At 41.4% G+C, this 16,112-nt stretch overlaps 1 protein-coding gene across 1 annotated transcript in view; it reads right to left on the minus strand.

The window, feature by feature from the left end:
• DKK3 (dickkopf WNT signaling pathway inhibitor 3) overlaps window positions 1-16,112 on the minus strand; it is a 50,494-nt gene that overhangs the window by 29,205 nt on the left and 5,177 nt on the right. The window contains exons 2-3 of the mRNA XM_006865765.1: window positions 13,841-13,978; window positions 9,596-9,679 (exon numbers count right to left, since the gene is read on the minus strand). Of these exons, the coding sequence (XP_006865827.1) occupies window positions 9,596-9,679; window positions 13,841-13,978 (222 nt within the window). The remainder of the gene's footprint in view (window positions 1-9,595; window positions 9,680-13,840; window positions 13,979-16,112) is intronic.

Raw genomic sequence — 16,112 nt, forward strand, 5'->3', positions numbered from 1 at the left:
AATAAATAAGAATAACTTCCTTGTTGATTGTTATGGAAATTACAAGAGGAGATATTGCTGGTTGGTTTGAGTATCAGGCCAGCACACAAGAGGGCTGCATAAATGGCCTCTCTTACTTTTATCATCATCAATTGTATTATTGCCATTATGGTTATTAATTATTATCGAGCACCCAGTCACATCATAGCACCAACTGGTTGGTCTGAAGTACTACCTGCATGTACGTGGGGAGATCAGGAAGGGTTTCGAGCCAAGCTAAGGAGTAAGGTAGGCAGACATGCTGACTGAGGAATATATCCTGCATCTGAAAATGTGAAGTAGGTAGATATGGAATGTGGTCATTTTGGGAATCTGGGAAACACAAATTGTGCAGCTCTTGATACAATCTAAAAAGAACACAAAAAGGACTCAGGGAGAGTTTTTCAGAATGAGAGCAAGCAAGGGCCACAAATCTGATCATCAGGATGCAAACGTTCCTGTGAATGAATGTTGTCCAGGCTGCTCTGGAGCAACTCCTGGAGCCCTGATAGCCGTGGACACCAGCATTCCTGGGGGGCGGGGGGAGTTAGCCAGCTCCTGACATGCTCAGGCTGCTCAGAAACCAGAGAAATCAGCTGGTTCTAGGCCATCGGCTTAATGAGATCTCAACTCCAATCACTGCCACTCATCTGGCCTGGCTACTGGCCATCCAGCAACACAGTGTTCCATTTCTAAGTAAAAGTTTCCAGATTTGAAGCCCCCAGCACTCTAGCAGGATTAGCCTGTCCCCCAACATCTCTGCTGTCCAAACCACCTGCTCCTGGCTATCTCCCCATGAGGACTGAATGGAGTCTCAATGCAGTATAAGGTATGGTGGTGGTAGTTATTTGCCATGGGTCATCGCGACCCTGTATAGGGTTTCCAAGGATGTGAATCTTCACGAGAGCAGAAAGCCTCATCTTTCTCCCGCGGAATAGCTCATAGTTTCGAACTGCTGACTGTGAGGTTAGCAGCCTGACTCGTAACCACTACACTACCAGAGCTCCTAAGTATACAGTGTGGTGACGGTGACGGTGGTGGTGGCGGTTATATGCAGTGATGTCAGTTCCAACTCATAGCGGCCCTGTACAGGGTTTCCAAGGCTGTAAATCTTTACAGGAGTAGAAAGCCTCATCTTTCTCCTGTGGAACAGCTGATAGTTTCGAACTGCTGACTGTGAAGTTAGCAGCCTGACCCGTAACCACTACACTACCAGAGCTCCTAAGTATACAGTATAGGGCTTGTTAAAGTATTTCAGATGCAGAGTATACTCCTAACTTGGCATGTAGGCCTAACTCCTTGGCTTGGAACTCGAAGCCCTTCTCGATCTCCCTGACTTCATCTGCTGCTCCCTTAAATACACCTCACCACAACCATTCATTGTCATGAGTATATTCTGACTCATACTGATTCTGTATTACAGGGTAGAACTGCTCCCTACGGTTTCTGAAGCTATGTATGAATCCTCAGGAAAGCACACTGCCTCACATTTCTCCAGCAGATTAGCAACCTAACACTTAATCTACTATGCCACTAGGTATCCTTTCCAAAGATGCTCTTTGTTCCTCATGCCTCCTTAACTTTGGACAAGGACTATTTCTATGAGGAATGCTCTTCCTCCCCACAACTGAAAAGTCCTTAACATTATTCAAAATGCAGCTCAACTGACCTCCCCCAGGAAGTCTGTCAAGATGTGTGAAGGAAGGGTCAGACTTTACCCAACTTGATAATTAACAAGTTAGCTTTCCAGTTTCATGGACTCTGGCAGAAGACATGAGACTACTGGGTCAGAGTCATAGGACTTCATTACTTACAGTACCAGAGCAGCAGGGGTTTCATGCCTAAATCAGTTCCCCTTGCCCCCTTCCCAAATGCCACAGGGGCAATGAAGCAGGGGGTCCTGGCGGATACTGCAGGTGCAGCGGTTTTGGGCACAGGTGACAGAGCTCTATCTTAGAGAACTCAGATCTTTTATAATGTATTGCAAGCAAACCTGCCCTCTGCAGGGACAAAAGATACTGTATCTTCCAAAGTTGGTTGCTATACAAGATAGGCTGGTTATAACATGAGAATAAAGGCGAGAAACTCATGAAGAATTTTCTATCAAGCAAGGTTTCCCTGGCTCCCAGGTACCTACATGACACTTGCACCATACCCTTCACAGCTGTGTCTTCTCGTTGTGTTAAGTGCTGTAGAGTCGGTTCCAACTCATAGCAATCCTGTATAGGGTTTCCGAGGAGCAACTGGTGGGTTTGAACTGTTGGCCTTGATTAAATCACATTATATATGTTTATATTTTGGCTCACTATTAACCTTGGAAGGTCCCTGGATGGTACAGTTTGCTCTTGACTACTAGCTGAAAGGTTGACTGTTTGCACCTACTCAGTGGTGAGCCATGAAAGAAAGTCCTGGTAATCTGTTGCCATAAAGGTTACAGCCAAGAAAACCCTATAAAGCAGTTCTACTCTGTAGCATATAAGGTCACCTTGATTCAGAATCAACTGCAGAGCAGCAGGTTTGGGTGTTTTTGGCTATTAACCTGGAGCGTTTCAATTTTAGGGATTGTCTTTTTCATTTGTCTGTCTAGCACATAGTAAGTGCTCAATTAATGTGCAAATGAAAGAGTGAACTGAATAATACTGGGGATTTTTGGTAGCTACGGACTGAGCTCAAGCACATAAAAGTAACAATTGATAAATGCTGTTGAGTAGGTTCCCACTCAAAGTTTTCGAGGAGCAGCTAGTGGGTTTGAACTACCAACCTTGTGGTTAGCAGTCCAGTGCTGATCCTACAGTGCCACAGCTTGCTCTTGTAGTGTGCTTTACCTGGATTATTTTACTCAAAATCCTCCTCACAGTCCTATATGGCAGGTACTTTTATTAACCCCATTTTACATATGAGAAACTGAGGCTTAGGAGCAGCTATAGAACTTGCCCCAAAGACCTAAAGTTACTATGTAACAGCTGCAATTTTAACTGGTCTGCCTGAGCCCAAGCTCTGACTACCGGACCAGGAGGCATCTAGACATTTGTTTGGAGTGTTTATGGCAGTGGGGACAGGAGGGGAGAGAGAAAGGTGGAGGCATGGCACCATCACCTGTCCCCTGTGTGACTCACAACCCACTGAGTGTCATTAACACTGAGAGCTCACAGTTTCTACTGGAGCTTCACACCTTCCTAATCTGTTCCACACTGGTCTTTTCAACAGCCTGGAATGTGAAACGGATGAGCTAAATTTGAGGACACAATATTTGCAACAAGGAGTCCTGGTGGGACAGTGGTTAAGGTGCTCAACTACTAACCTTTGTAATTCAAAAGGTCTAAGGTTCAAACTCAGGGCGGGCGGGGATGGGGGTGGGTTGCAGGGCTAAGATACTTCTGTACGAATTTCCAGGCTTGGAAACCCCATAGTGAAGCTCTACTATTTCCTACAGAGCCACCCATCAGTGAAATGAACTCACTGGAAACAGGATTTTCCTTCGTTTGTATTCATTACATCATCTACGTCTCAGAAACCCACCTTGACCTTATTAATAATCAAAGAACTTTAAACAAAAAGAAACTTGTTTTCCATGTCAGTCAGATATCAGCAGTTCCAATCTACCAGTCACTCTGTGAGAGAAAGATGAAGCTTTCTTCTCCTGTAAAGATTTACAGCCTTGGAAACCAGCCACATCAGATAAAAACACTCACTCAAACACTCATGGTAGGAGGCAGTGGTGATGGCTGTGTGCCACTGAATTGGTTCTGACTCATAGCAACCCTATATAGAGTTCCTGAGGCAGTAAATCTTTATGGGAACAGAAAGTCTCATCTTTCTCCCACTGAGCATCTAGTGGACTTGAACTGCTGATCTTCCGGCTGGTAATGTGTAAACCCACTACTCTACCAGGGTTCTTTTCATTGTAGGTCAGGGTTGGTAAAATACAGTTTTAGAAATTGCAGCTAAGGGTATAAATGACCACAACCTTTCTGGAGGAAAAACTTGACAGTAGGTCTCAAAAATTTCAGTATGCATACCTTTTGGTTTAGCAGTTTTGTTCCTAGCATTTACATGTCTTTCAAGGCAGATTTATTTGCTCTTCTGGCAGTTGATGGCACTTTCAGTATTCTACTCTAACACCATAACTCAAATGCATCAATTCTTCTATGGTCTTCCTTATTCAATGTCCAATTTACACATGCATATGAGGTGACTGAAAATACCATGACTTGGGGTCAGTAGCACCTTAGTCTTCAAACAGCATCTTTGTTGTTGAAAGAGGTTGCATTTAGCAACTTGAAAGAGTTTTTTGTAGCAGATTTGCCTAATGCAATCTATCACTTGATTTCTTGACTGCTGCTTCTATAAATGTTGATAACGGATTCCAGCAAACCGATGTCTTTGACAACTTCACTGTCTTCTCTATTTATCATGATGTTATGCATTGGTCCTGTTCTGAGGATTTCTCTTTCTGTACATTGAGGTGCAATCCATACTGGACACAGCAGTACCTGATTGTCATCAGTAAGAATTTTAAGTCCTCTTCATTTTCAGCAAGCAAGGTTGTGTCATCTACATACCACAGATTGTTAATAAATCTTCCTCCAATCCTAATGCCACATTCTTCTTCATATAATCCAGCCTCTCAGAATTGGTTAGCATACAGATTGAAAAAATACGGTGAAAGGATACAACTCTAGCACACACCTTTCCTGATTTTAAACCTAAAGAATGACCTCTTGTTATATGTATAGGTTCTTCAATGAGCACAATTAAGTGTTATGGAATACCCATTCTCCATAATGTTATCCATAGTTTGTTATGATCCACAATCGAAAGTCTTTGCATAGTCAATAAAGCACAAGTAAACATCTTTCTGGTATTCTCTGCTTTCAGCAAAGATCCATCTGATGTCAGCAATGCTATCTCTAGTTCCACATCCTCTTTTGAATCTGGCCTGAATTTCTGTCAGCTCCCTGTTGATGTACTGCTGCAACCATGTTTGCATTATCTTCAGAAAAATTTTACTTACATGTGATTTTAAAGATATTGTTTGATGGCTTCTGCATTCCATTGGGTCACTTTTCTTTGGAATAAGCAGACATATGGATCTCATCCAATTGGTTGGTCAGGTAGCTAGCTGTCTTCCAAATTTCTACGCACAAATGAGTGAGCACCTCCACCAGTGCATTAGTTGCAGAAACATTTCAATTTGTATTCATTCAGCTCTTGGAGTCTTGTTTTTCGCTGATGCCTTCAGCATTACTTGGACTTCTTCCTTCAAAGCTATCAGTTCTTTATTATATGCTACCTCTTGAAAGGACTTTTGGTGTGGCGCTATAGGATACACATGGTCAGCAGTTCAAAACCACCAGATACTTCTCGGATACCCTATACAGGGTCACTATGAGTTGGAAATAACTTGACAGCACTTAACAACAACAAACCTCTTGATATGGTTGAACATCAACCAGTTCTTTTTGATACAGTGATTTCCTGTGCACTTCCATCTTCTTTTGATGCTTTTTTCATCTTTCAATATTATGCCCATAGAATCCTTTAATATTGCAATCTGAGGCCTGAATTTTTTTCTTAAGTTATTTAAGCTTGAGAATTGCTGAGCACATTCTTCCTTTTTCTGATTCCAGGTGTTTGCGCATTTCATTATAATATTTCACTTTGTATTCTTGAGTTACCCTTTGAATTCTTTTGTTCAATTTTTTTACATCCTCATTTCTTCTAGTTGCATTGCCTTCTCTCTATGATCAACTGCAGGTTTTGGAGTCTTCTGACATCCATTTTGGTCTTTACCTTTCCTTTTTAATGACCTTTTGTTTTCTTCATATCTGATATTCTTAATGTCATTCCACAATTCAATTCTGGTATTGGTCATTCGTGTCTAATGTATTGAGTATGCTTTTGAGATGGCCTTAAATTCAGGTGGAATATATTTAAGGTCACATTTTTGCTCTTATGAACTTGTTTTAATTTTCTTAAGCTTCAGCCTGAACTTGCAGATTGTTCCACAGTCAACTCCTGGGCTGGTTTTGGCTGATGATACTGAGTTTCTTCATTGTCTCTTCCCACAAATGTAGTCAATTTGATTCCTGTGTGAATCTGATGAAGTCCATGTGTACAGTCACTATTTATGTTGTTGAAAATAGATATTTGCAATGAATAAGTCATTAGTCTTGCAAAATTCTAACATGCATTCTCCAGTATTATTTCTATCAAAGCTATATTTTTCCAATGTCTACGGCTTCTTCGTTTCCAACTTTTACATTCCAATCACCAATAATTATCGATGCATCTTGTTTACATGTTTAATCCATTTCAGACTGAAGAATCTAGGAGAATTCTTCAATTTCACCTTCAATGGCTTTAGTGGTTGGTGTGTAAATTTGAATAACTGTTGTATTAACTGGTCTTGTAGGTGTACAGCTATTATTCTATCACAGACTGCACTGCACTTTGATAGATCTTGAAATGCTCTTTTTGACAATGAATGGGACAACATTCCTCTTCAGTTTGTCATTCTTGGCGTAGTAAATCAATTCAAAACGGTCGATACCAGTCCATTTTTGCTCACTACTACATAGGATATTGATCTTTATTGTGTTCTGTTTCAGTTTTGATGATTTCTCATTTTCCTACATTAATAATTTGTATATTCCATGCTCCAATTATGAATGGATGTTTGCAGCTGTTCCTTCTCATTTTGAGTTGTACCCCATCAGTAAATGAAGGTCCTGAAAGCTTTACACCATCCATGTTGTTAAGGTCAACTCAACCTTGAGAAAGCAGCTCGTCCCCCAGTAGTGTTTTGAGTGCCTTCCAACCTGAGGGGCTCATCTTCCAGGACTATATAGCTGACAATGTTCTGCTTTCTATAAGGTTTTCAGTAGCAAACCTTTCAGAAGTGGTCTGCCTCTCCTTATTCCTAATCTGTCTTAGTCTGGAAGCTCAGCTGAAACCTGTCCACAGGTGAACCTGATGGTGGTGATGTGCCATGGAGTCGGTTCCAACTCATAGCTACCCTGCATAGGGTTTACGAGGCTATAAATCGTTATGGGAGCAGAAAACCTCATCTTTCTCCTGCAGAACTACTGGTAGTTTCAAACTGCTGACCTTGAGGTCAGCAGCACAACTCGTAACCACTATGCTACCAGAGCTCCTAATGGGTGACCCTACTGATACATTTAAAATACTGATGGTATAACTTCCAGCAATGAAGCAACACACAAGCCACTGTAGTACAACAAACCAACAAATTATAAGTAAAACTATTTTAAAATATCAGTAGACGTCTGTACCAAAAATAAGTTGATTCACAAGCCCTCCTCATAAAATATTAAACAAATATAGAAATCAAGAAAGGAAGTCTTTCTAAATTTGAATTCCTCCAGTGATAACTACTACTAATGACTTTGTATATATATGTACTTTTCACCACACTTTTCACAAACATACACTGTGGCTTCAGGGTTGGGGTGCAGGAGGAGGAGAGGCTGTCTGCTGTCTGTTCCCGTAAAGATTTACAGCCTTGGAAGCCCAATGGTTCCAGCTATGAGTCAGAATCAACTCGCTGGCCATGAGTTTTGTTTTTTAAACATCAGAAATCAGGCACATGAAGCAAGCAAGGCTAGGACCTGCCTATCTTTTACTGTGATGGATGAACAAGTGGGGGATGAAGGAGTACATGAAGCCTAGTGAAAAAAGAAGTCATTCAACCCACTTTCTCCTCCCACAGACTTGGTTTGATGTCTCTGGGTTTTGAGGTGATGGGATGCTTACTGCTTGATGGGAGACAAACAAAAACCTCTGAAAAGGTCAGTCATTGTTTGACATTCCATCTCCAGGCTCCAACACATCTCCAGGCTCCAATACAAACAGCAAAATATTCTTGCAACACAAAAGACATCTGGTTTCACATTTGTTGTAGAGTTCCACAGTCAAAAAAACCCTGATCATTCTTTGGGAGAAGAAAGTTGCTGGGTTACTTAAATCTCTGCTATCTGGACATTTTTGGTAATGAAATTTATCTACCTATCGCTTCAGAAATTTTGATCAGTTTCTTGGAGTTGGTTGTACAAGATTGAACTTGTATGTTCAAACTAGGTATGTTCCTATGGAAAAACAAAGTGACTTAGTCTTACATCTTATTCTAAGGTAAAAACAAAGTGACAGTAAATAAAGGATGTGCTAAACTTTGGAGCCCTGAGCTCTATTTTAATTAGATGACAAGTCCCTTCAAAATGGTGACTTGGCTAATTGGGCAAGAATCTTCCTATTTGGGGACACTGTTCTAGAAATAAAAGTTCTCCATTTACACACAATGGTTTGTCGTCTCTTTAAAGTCCAGCAAGAAAGTAACTTCAGCCAGCTTACCCACTGGCCTATAAAGTGGGGCAGACTGAAGACTGCACAAAAGCCTCCCCACAAAGACATCAGACCACATCACCATTGGCGGATGTGCTCAGCTGGAAGAATAAGCCACGCTGTCCATTTCCTCTTTCTAATTTGAATGTAAAAACAAGCCAATCCCTAGCACATAATGTGCTAACTTTTCTAGACAGGCATATAGTATTTCTGTCTTTGGCTTTCCATGAGTTTTCTCGGGTTACCATACATATTAATACGCATACCAGTATTTGAAGAAAGATAAATACAGGGTACTTGGTGATTATTTTAAATTGAGTTCATCTGGGAATTTTAAATCCTGAAAATGTAGCCCCTTTGTATGGTATTTTAAGGTCCGAACAGCATATGTTTTTGCCCTTTTGAGTGGCAAATCCCCCTTTAAGAGTTTCAGTGACATGTAATACATTTCAGAACCAACTGTAAAAACCATTAGATTACAAAATGATGCATGAGACAGTGATGACAATGTTCCACCCTTCATATTCCCCTGCCTTTACAGTCTAGCCTTTACAGCTGCTTCCTACTCAGAGGAAAAAGCCCCAGGTCCCTGTGAAGATGGGCTCAGCTCACTAGTAGCAGATACTCTGTGACTCATCCTTCTACTTATACCATTGGTTTTCCTTCTGCAGAATGGTACCCCTTCCAATTTTAGGACTCTCTAAGTCAACAAAATAACAGGTAATTGAGTAATAAGAGTAATCACAAGGGGATCAGAGAGCGAACCCTCACATTGTGAAGACACCCTTTCCCCTTTATGTCACTGGGTTCAACTTACTATGCTCCAGTTTCCAAGCTGCCTGACCAGGGCTGGGATCATAATAGGCCATATCAGAGGCTGAGGAACTTCATGGTCTGATTCACCAGGCCCCCCATTCAATAAATCTGGAATTTCCTTGTTCTCCTTTCAAAACTGAGGTTGTTGTTGTTGTTGTTGTTGTTAGGGGCCATCGAGTCCGTACTGACTCACAGTGACCTTATGCACAGCTTATGCAAATGATAACTGAATTTCTCTATTGTCTCCAGTGCAGAAGTGCACAGAGGCATAGCAATTAGCAATCTGGTCAGAAACAGGAATATTGGGGGATAGATATGAGGTAGGAGAGGTGTCACCTCCTAACTGCGGTTCAAAGCCTGGCTCACCTCGGGATGAGGGCAGTGAGACATCATGACTTACGTGGTTCCTCTTGCTGTCTTCATTTCCCATAGATGTAATAACTGTCTCTGAAAAGACTGTTTGTCCAGTCTGATTATTGGTCACCTAGAGTAGAGAGGTTAGAGTGAATGTAGATAGAAGCATCCGGGGTATTTCTCAAGAGTGTTTCTGTTTGTTCATTTTCTAAAGAAAGACTATCTGGTCAAGTAGACAGAATGCCCTCTCCCCTCCCCTGACACACACTTTCTGAATTCTACCAGCAATCATCCGATGGCCAACTTCCTCTCAGTGCAGTGATAAGAAGTGTTCACAGGCTACCTCACAGGATTGCTATCTGGAGATGAGGAGGCCCGTGTAGCACACTTAGCGCAGTCCTGACACCTACCAAATGTTCAACAGCATGAGCAGCTCATCACTTGAAACTCAATGTCAACTTTCTTTTCAACAACCACAGGTCTGGCTGTCAGTCAGACATCCTGAGTGAGAAGTAAGCAGGTCTTAGCAACAGTTTCTCCAGGTCTACTCGTTTCTTTATGGGAGACCTATCCCAGTACTCTTCTCCCTAGCCTCTACTCTCCGTCTCTGATTCTGTAAGCAGGTGTATGAACCTGGCAGCTTGGCCTTAGAATGCTGCTTCATCAAGTCCATCTGGAATGTGTGAGTTGGTAACACAGAGCAGAAACGACACTGGCCCAAGAATTAGAAGACCTGTGTTCTTGTGGTCCTGGCTCAGCTGTCAATAACCTGGAACAAGTACGTTCTCTTCTTGGATTCACCATTTTTTCATTTCCAGATCATTTTATAAATCCCCGCCAGCTCTCCTATCCCAGGAGTCTGCAGCCAAAAACAAAATGGAAACTCTACACCTGATTTGCTTAGAAGTGGATCAAATTCCAGTTCTGAAGAGGTAAAGGCAAAGTCCTCATCACCATGCCTTTATGTGAATAATTCCTCTTTTCATAGACAGACAATGACATCTTCCTCTTCTATGCCAGATTTTTACCTGTGTGACTGACATATTTTAAAAAGATTCTATTATCTTCTATGCATGGGTTAGTGGACTTCTCAGAATCTTTATAATGCCAATGTGTTTTTGAGGATCTCTAGAAGAACAGACCCAGCTTGTTCCAAATGTTTTTCACTGAGCTCCTTTTACATGAAGCATTGCACAGGTCTGGTATCCTGTGAGTGGAACTTTCTTGAGAACTACTGTACTATGTTGCTAAGAGAACTTTAATAAAACAGAAAAGAGTCCTGGTGGCTCAATGGTTAAGCACTCAACTGCTAGCCAAAAGGTTGGTGGTTCAAACCACTCAGCAACTATGCAGGAGAAAGACTTGGAAATCTACTTTCATAAAGATTACAGCCAAGAAAACACCAAGGTTTGGGGTCTCTATGAGTTGGACTGACTCAATGACACCTAGCAACAAAAATAATACCAAGTTGCTTTGCACAGCACTTTATAGTTTACAATGAGCTTTCCTATACCATAACATTATTGGATCCTCACAATAGTATACATATTATGTATAATTATATATAGAGATAATACCTATAGTACTGTATCTATAAATACCGTATCGCTATGGATCGGAACAGACTTGGTGGCACCTAACAACAACAATAATACTATTACTCTATGAATTATATTAATGATTCCTGCAAGGTGCAGTTTGCACTCAAATACTAACTAAAAGGTTGGTGGTTCAAATCCACCTAGCTGCACTATTAAAGAAAGGTCCAATGATCTATTTCCATTGCTGGTATTATTATGCTTTATTGTTATGTGCTGTCAAGTCAGTTCTGACTCATAGCGACCCTGTACAGGGTTTCCAAGGAGCGGCTGGTGGATTTGAACCACCAATCTTATGGTTAGCAGTTCAGTGCTGGTCCTATAGCGCCACACCAGGACTCCAGGGGATTACATTGTGGTACCTCTGCAGGGTAAGTACTGGACTATTAACCTCAAGGTTGGTGGCTCAAGCCCATCAGCTGCTCCATGGAAGAACAATGAGGCTTTCTGCTCCTGCAAAGATTTATAGCCTCGGAAACCCTATTGAGGATCACTATGAATTAGAACCAACTTCACAGCACTTAACAACAACAGTTTTATAAATACAGTTACAGAAGGTCAGGAATTTTTTCCCCCTATCACTTGTAACAAGGAGCTCTGGTAGCGTAATGGTTACAAGTCGGGCTGCTGACCTCAAGGTCAGCAGTTCTAAACTACCAGCTGTTCCGATGGAGAAAGATGAAGGTTTCTGCTCCCGTAAACATTTACAGCCTGGGAAACCCTGTGCAGGTCTCTATGAGTCAGAACTGACTCCAAGGCACATAACCACCACCACAACCATCACTTGTAACTGTTGTTGTTGTTGTTAAGTACCATGGAGTCAGTTCTGACTCATAGTGACCCAGCACAGGGTTTCGGAGGCTGTAAATCTTTAATAGTGCAGAAAGCCTCATCTTTCTGCTGCTGAACAGCTGGTAGTTTCAAACTGCCAGTAGGACACAAATTCATGAGTTCTGACATCTATAAGGAGCAACTTTAAGAAACAGCCAAACTGTTGTATGAGTTAATATTGGTTTTAACAAGAATAAAATAACATTTAGAAGCATTCGCTAGTGTTCAGACAAGTTCAAAAGAATTCTGATAGCAAGTGAACTCATTCATTTACCGGGAGGTGTGGGTGGGGGTACACTCTTTAGCTGACTCCTTCCAGCTGAGCCCACCAGGACGGATGGGAGTAGGTCCACACATACTTGTATATTCGAAGCAATTGCTTATAAAAGTTGACCCTAGTATGCCCCATGGCACAGAAACATTGTTTCAACCAAAGAATTACCTGGGCACTTGAGCTAACATAAGGTTCTTTTGTCAGTGCCTTGTGGTTTTGCATATATAAGTCAAGAGGAGATTCAGGTCAATTTCCTTGATATTCACAACAGAAAGTTAACTTTGCAGCCTCTAATAATGATGCCCCATCAGCTACATAACACAAACATACACAGTTTACTACTCTCAAAGTTCTACCAAAATCTTGTTGGAGACATCTCACATCCCCCTGCCCTACTGCTATTGAGCCAATTATATTTTATATTGACACTCCAGAAGAGAGTAGAACTTCTGTAACGGGTTTCCGAGACTATTAATCTTGATAGGAGTAGACAGCCTCATCTTTGTCCTATGGTGCAGCTAGTGGGTTTTATCTGTAGACCTTTTGGTGAGTAGCCTACTATTTAACCCACTGCATCCCATACCAGGGGGAGGCTAATGTATGCTATGCCTCTCTAGATTTGCAAAGTTTTCTTTGTGACGACAGATTAAAGGTAAACCTGCTTGCTTTTCATACAGTACATTAGACTGAGAGACACTTAGACAAATGGTCGGTTGGAAAAGAATCTTCTATAGAATTCTCAACAGATAACCAAGCAAACAAACAAATTTTTAATCGAGTAGTGACAGTAATTTTCCATTTTGAAGACAGGCTAAATCACATTTAAGCTTCTCCTAAGGAAACAGTGAAGCTCTAGTCAACACAACATGGTCACTTCTATTTCAACACCCTATTAAAACACACATAAATATCTAGGAGATAATTACAGTCTTTAACGATCCTTCAGGTCTGGAAATGAACTAATCCTCCCCATATCCACCTTGACTCAAATTCCAGCCAAACAACAGACAGGTCAATAAGGGGACCAGTAATACTAATGAAGAAGATGCAGTTTAGAATAAGCAACCATATGAGATCAAAAGGGCAGCATATGCTAAAGGACAAAGTTCAGAGGGTTGGGAAAGAAGGAAGAAAGGAAACCGGCGACCTAGAGGAACTGGGATAACAATTAATGACATGAAACAAAATGCATATGAATTATTGAGTGGAAAATTGATCTGCTCTGTAAATTTTCACCTAACTCACAATCAAGAATATATATCTATGGAAAAAAATTCTTCCTCAAATTCAATACCAGGAAAGTGTGATTTCTTTTTTCAAATGACAAAAATCCCTGACTATCCCCTAGGAACTGGACTGTCAGGAAGCCTAGAGTTTCATTTATTGCTTAAATGCAAAAGCAGTTTAGGTTCCTGATACTATTTCTTCCCTTTAAACAGCTCTCTCATTCAATCTGGTTTTTAATCTGTATTTGACCAAGCTCATTTGTATGCTTAGTTTATGCATAAGAGAGTTAAACAAGATCTGAGCTCTCTGAGGGGACTGGATGGGACAGAAAGGAAGAATTATTGCCCCTGGCTGCCCTTACCTTGTGAATTTCTCGGTGCACGTGGATGGTATCAGTTCCAACCTTGGTATCTGTGTTGGTCTCGTTGTGGTAGATTAGGGGTAAATTTTCCAGTTTGACTTCTGATGATGTTTTATCAACAGCTTCTTCTGCTTCCATCTATTAAATCAATGGATGTAATGAGTATAACTGTTCTCTCTTTTTATAAATCACAGTCCACTAGAAAAAACACCTCTTTGCCTCTTCTGCAATTACTAACTATGGTGGCAATGATAAGTACTGTTAATTGAGTACTTACTACGTATAAGACACTGTAACTAAATGTTTTACATGCCCTACCCATTGTTGTTCTATTTACTGATTCCAACTCATAGTGAACCTTTAGGGCAAAGTAGACATGCCTGCAAGGTCAGCAGTTCAAACGCACCTGCTGCTCTTTAGGAGACAGATAAGGCTGACTGAGTGCTTCTGTAAAGATTTACGGTCTCAGAAACCCTATATTGGGTTGTTATGAGGCAGAATCATGAGATGGCAGTGAGTTTAGTTTGTTGCTGTTGTTGTTTTTAGAGCTATCTCATAGGGCTTCCAAGACTGTAATCTTTATGGGAGCAGCCGGCCATATTGTTCTCCTACAGAGTGGCTAGTGGGTTTGAATTGCTGATCTTTAAGTTAGCAAGCAAGCACTTAACCACTGTACTACCAGGGCTCCTTTACAGAAGCCCACCTGCATTCAACTCCCTTCCATTCTCAGCTGTGTGCTTAGTTCTAAGGGGCTAAACCTCTAGGGACAATCCTCAACCTCTGAGGCTATCCCAGCTTCCTCCTCCATCAGCAGGACAATTGTGAGGCAGACAGAATCTACAGTCTCGCTTCAAGGGCCCTCAGTGGGATTAAACCCAACTTGCTCCCTAATGATTGCATACTTGATTGACTTTCTTCTCCTTGCTGTATCATTGCCCCACTGTTTTCTAATGTTTACTGGATACCTGCCAAATTATTTGCTCCCAAGGTCTTGTGTAAGGGTCCAGTGAGGGTTGGGAGCTCAAACTAAGACAGCCTATTTAACCCTTTCCCACCTCACCCCCTGCAGTGGAGTCCATGTATCAGGTCATTTGACTGGACTCTAGGGTCTCACCCCTTCTGGGTCTTCTCTGACACTGTCCTCTGGGCCAGTTTTATGAGACTCCATGACATCTACATCAGATATGCGAGGGCCTCAAAAAACTTGTAGAGAAACAGCATTAAAAATAATGGATGTTTTTCACAAATTGTTTGAAGCCTCTTCCTAAATCCGTCAATTTGCCTGCTGTACCCAACGTCCTCTTTTGGATTTATTGCCCTGCCCCCAGCTCTGATGAGTGGGCAGTAGACACCATGAGCCAGCCTTGTGTCCAGAGCCCATCAGATACTCTTCGAATTAAAGATGAGAGACACAAAAAGCCATTCTAGTTGGTAGCTGGCAATTTTCCAATAATGCTATCTCTGTTATTTGGGCTCTGGGTTGTTTTTATTCCTTAAGAGTAATCCTCAAAAATTTTTTCCCATTAAAGAAAATCACTGTCTTGTATTTTATCTTTTTAGGAGCCCCTCTTTCCTGCCTTCACCAACCAGACTTGCAGATCCAAGTGGATATGGAAAAAGAATTCACAAGTTCCAGTGTAACACAAAAGCACTGTTCATTTGTAGTAGCCACCAAGACTCAAGCAGCTCTGGTCATCAGGGACTTCCCTTTACAAATACAAAGTCAAACAATCAAAGACTTGGCCAGGGACTGTTGTAAGTCCAATGTTGTGTTTGGCTCTCAGATGAATGCTAAGGTGTTTGAAACTTGATATTGGTTTTATAATAATAATAGCCCCCATATTTGGACATCTGTTGTGTTTGAACCATAACCAGATACCTTCCACGGGCCTTGAATATTCACAGTAGCCTAGTGAGTAAGGTGTTAGATTCTGTCTAATGTCATCATACTGTTAGTAAGTGGCAAAGCCTGGATTAGATCAGATCCGTCTGGCTCCAAATTATGAGCCTTCCCAATTAAGTCCTGGTGTGGCACTATAGGATAAGCACTGGACCGCAAGGTCATTTAAATAGCAAGGTTGTGGTTCAAACCCATCAGTTGTTCCTCAGAAACCCTATACAAGGTTGCTGTGAGTCAGAACTGACTCAGCAGCACTTAATTTATGCTTTTACTGGGGAGGCAAAAAAGTTCCACCGAAGCCAGTTAGAGTATGATTATGAGCTGACTTGTGTGACAGTCTCTAGAAACAAGTCAGAGGTTCAAAGGAGAAAG

This window comes from Chrysochloris asiatica, unplaced genomic scaffold (genome assembly GCF_000296735.1).
Source record: "Chrysochloris asiatica unplaced genomic scaffold, ChrAsi1.0 scaffold00083, whole genome shotgun sequence".
In the NCBI taxonomy this organism is placed as follows: Eukaryota; Metazoa; Chordata; class Mammalia; order Afrosoricida; family Chrysochloridae; genus Chrysochloris; species Chrysochloris asiatica.